At 42.6% G+C, this 3,110-nt stretch overlaps 1 protein-coding gene across 1 annotated transcript; it reads right to left on the reverse strand.

Annotated features, from left to right (window-relative positions):
- Window positions 1-1,016: 1,016 nt before the first annotated feature.
- Window positions 1,017-2,423, reverse strand: LOC127136615 (uncharacterized). Its single transcript, XM_051063152.1, has one exon. The coding sequence runs from the start codon at window positions 2,421-2,423 to the stop codon at window positions 1,017-1,019; it is 1,407 nt and encodes a 468-aa protein (XP_050919109.1).
- Window positions 2,424-3,110: the final 687 nt, after the last annotated feature.

Here is a 3,110-nt window from a genome sequence, read left to right on the forward strand (position 1 = left end):
AACCATTTTCCTTCCTTTTGTGCGTGGATCCCGTCGAGTACGACGGATGCGTAGGGGTGCTAATACCTTCCCTTCGCATAACCGAATACCGATCCCATCTCTCTCTGGTCGTGAGACCATGTTCTTTCCAGGTTTACTTCGAGCGTTTCCTTTCCCTCTTTTGGGATAAATAACGCACGGTGGCGGCTCTGTTGTCTTCGTTTCCCGCCGGTTTTTCGCGTAATGTGACAAGATGATGCATGAATTTTTTGTGTTAAAGCAAAGCTCTTTTTAGTTATTCGTGTTTATTCATTGCAAAAACTACTTGATGATTCACGTTCACAATCATAAATAAAGAAAAACACAATAGAGAAAAATCACAACTTTCATTCATCCTTTGAAGGGAAAATAGACTGCAATACATAGAAGTTGCAAAATACAAGTAATGGAAGCAAATGAACCAACTAGATATCCACCCTAAAAGTGACCCCTTGAGACTTGCGGAGAGCCTTAATGTCGGTGATGAGTTCGGCCATTGTTGTTTTGCAAAACTTGACGAAGTTGTAGACCTCTTTGGGGGTATTATATGGGCACATGATCAGATCTGCCTTCTTCAACTTGTCGGGAAAGTCTTGAAGGGCATAGTTAGTTAATATCGTCATGTTGGTGTACTTGTCCCTCCATTCTTCGTAAAGAGCTTGGAGATTATGGATGATTTCGTCCCTTTGAGCAATGGCAACTTCAAATCCATGGCAACACTCCTCCCAATGTCTGCATTTGTTTTGCAATTCTACAGAGGATTGGTCATAGATTCCCCTCTTCAAGTTCTTGATTTTCTCGCAAGCTCGTCCAAGGTTGAACTGCTCACGCATGAAGCTTCGGTGAATATTTTCTTTCTCTAGTTTCTCCTTGGCTAGAAAGTCCTTATACTCTTTTAGAGTGGTCCTTAGTTCGAGAATCCGGGCCTCGTAATATTCCCTTGCTTCTTTCTTCATGGCATTAGACCTCTCGATAGTATTTTCAAGGTCCTTGATGATTCAGGACGCTCGATCCAACTCTTTGTTGCGGAAGTCTAGCTCAGAATTAGCTCCTTGTAAAGCTCTACCAACCCAAACTCTTTGTCCCTCGGCTAATCGGAGCCTTTTTTTGCTATCTTCAAAATTTTCACAGACTTGCTTACCCTTATCCTTCAAGACGTGGTTACGTTCCTTGGCACGATTCAGTTGGACTCGTAGTTGAGTGTTTTCCAACCCGAGCCCTTTGATTTGGCTGGTAAGTTTGTCCATGTCCTTTTGTAGAATAGGCTCGGGCTCGGGCATCAACGGGAATGAAGAAGGATAAAAAAGAAACGACATCTTAACAATCCTATCCCTCTCTTTTACCCACACATAGTAGGGTTCCTTGGCTAGGATGTTTTTCTTACCCCATTCATGGTCAATACGGACTATGTTTCTCCAAGCTTTTCTCACTCTTTTCACGTTTGAATCAAGTGGATCCACGATATTGATGACAAATGGAATGAAATCTCTTTCCTCGGGGGGACTCGTCATGGCGTACCCTAGTTGTCTCTTGAGTATAGCAGGGTTGTAGTTGATACAACCTTGCGTTCCTATTAAGGGTACGTTAGAGAACTCTCCACATCTTATGATGACGTCCTTTGTATCCCATTCCCTCTTGTACCATAGAATTGAGTTGGCAGAGAGAGATGCGAATCTTTGTGGCCATGTCAATTTGTTTTCAGCGAAGGGTCCACTTTGAGGCATGCGGGCCCCCATCCAAAGATGTAGCATAGGAGTGCAACAAAGGAAAGTACCTCCCTTCTTCTCATGCCTTGTATGGAAGGTATGGTAGAAATCGGCAAGTAAAAAAGGCACTGGATTCTTTGTTAAAAAGACTTCAACTGCTAATTGATCCACGAACTTGTCCACATTTGGGAAGAGGACAATTCCATGAATCAAAAGTGCCAAGGTTGCACTACAAAAGTCGGGTCTTCCTTTTTTAATCATTTCCCAAGCATGGGATTCTAGGAATTTTTGGGTTAAACCTTTGATGGGTCCTTTAACGCCCCAATTTTCCACTAGCTTGTTGGTGTTGATACCCAAGGTGAGTGAGAGCTCGGTCAAATAGAAGCCTTCTTCCAACTTCGGGAAAGGGTTGTATTCTTTGATTGGTCGATTGAGGAGTCTCTCAAGGTCTTCCAAGGTTGGAGAGATTTGGAAGTCGGGGAAAGTGAAACATCTTAAAGGGACATCATAGTATTGGGACATTGTAGTGATAACACCATAGTCAACCTTCTCGGTTAGAAGATCTACGATGTTCCCAAAATTGGCTCTAAACTTGTTGTCTTTGAGAGCTACGACCTTTGAACAGAGGACCTTTAATGAACTGATGTCGAGACTCTTGAAGCGGAAAGTAGAAGTGCTTTTCCTTGTTGAAGTATCCATGATTGTGTCGGAAAATAGTCTTGTAATTCTGCGTCCGAACAAACGAAAATTTTAAGAGCTTTGCTTATTATTTTAATGATGAATGAATGATTGGTTTATATTTTCCACATGATTTTAGGCATGGGTTCATGGTTTTGGACCATCGTGACGAAGCATGGAGTTAATAATGTCTGCTTAGTAAACCAAGGTTCTCGCTTTGTGTGATCTAAGGCTTTTGGAAAATTGGGTGTAAGACACTGCCCCTAGAGTCATGGACTTCCTTGACTGTCAGTCGCTTATGTCAATTTACTTGCCAGGCGACTGCTCTATCAAAGTCATCTACTCTAAGTGAGATCTTCGTATCGACCCTTACGAGGAAGGCACCTCGGTGGCCTATACTACATGACCATCGGTCTAGGCTAGCCATAGTTTTAAAGGTTCTAAAAGGGGTCTTAGGGTCATTGACTCTAGTAAAAGAAAAGATGCTTACGCCGAAAGCACGACGATCATCAGTCCCCTTAAGAGAATCTACCACTAAGTGAGGTTCTCGTACGACCCTAACGAGGAAGGCACCTTGCAGATCAATACTACTCAACCTCTCCTATCTCAAGCAAAACTATCATACTCGGGTGGGGAGTCCTTCGCACAAGGTTTTTTTCCTTTGCAATCATTATTGCTTTCAAAAATTCTTCGCACAGAACCAAAGTT

The sequence above is a fragment of the Lathyrus oleraceus genome, chromosome 4 (genome assembly GCF_024323335.1).
Source record: "Lathyrus oleraceus cultivar Zhongwan6 chromosome 4, CAAS_Psat_ZW6_1.0, whole genome shotgun sequence".
In the NCBI taxonomy this organism is placed as follows: domain Eukaryota; kingdom Viridiplantae; phylum Streptophyta; class Magnoliopsida; order Fabales; family Fabaceae; genus Lathyrus; species Lathyrus oleraceus.

Bases quoted from the DNA above. Each gene is read 5' to 3' on its own strand.
- LOC127136615 (XM_051063152.1), bottom strand. From the start codon at position 2,423: ATGGATACTTCAACAAGGAAAAGCACTTCTACTTTCCGCTTCAAGAGT.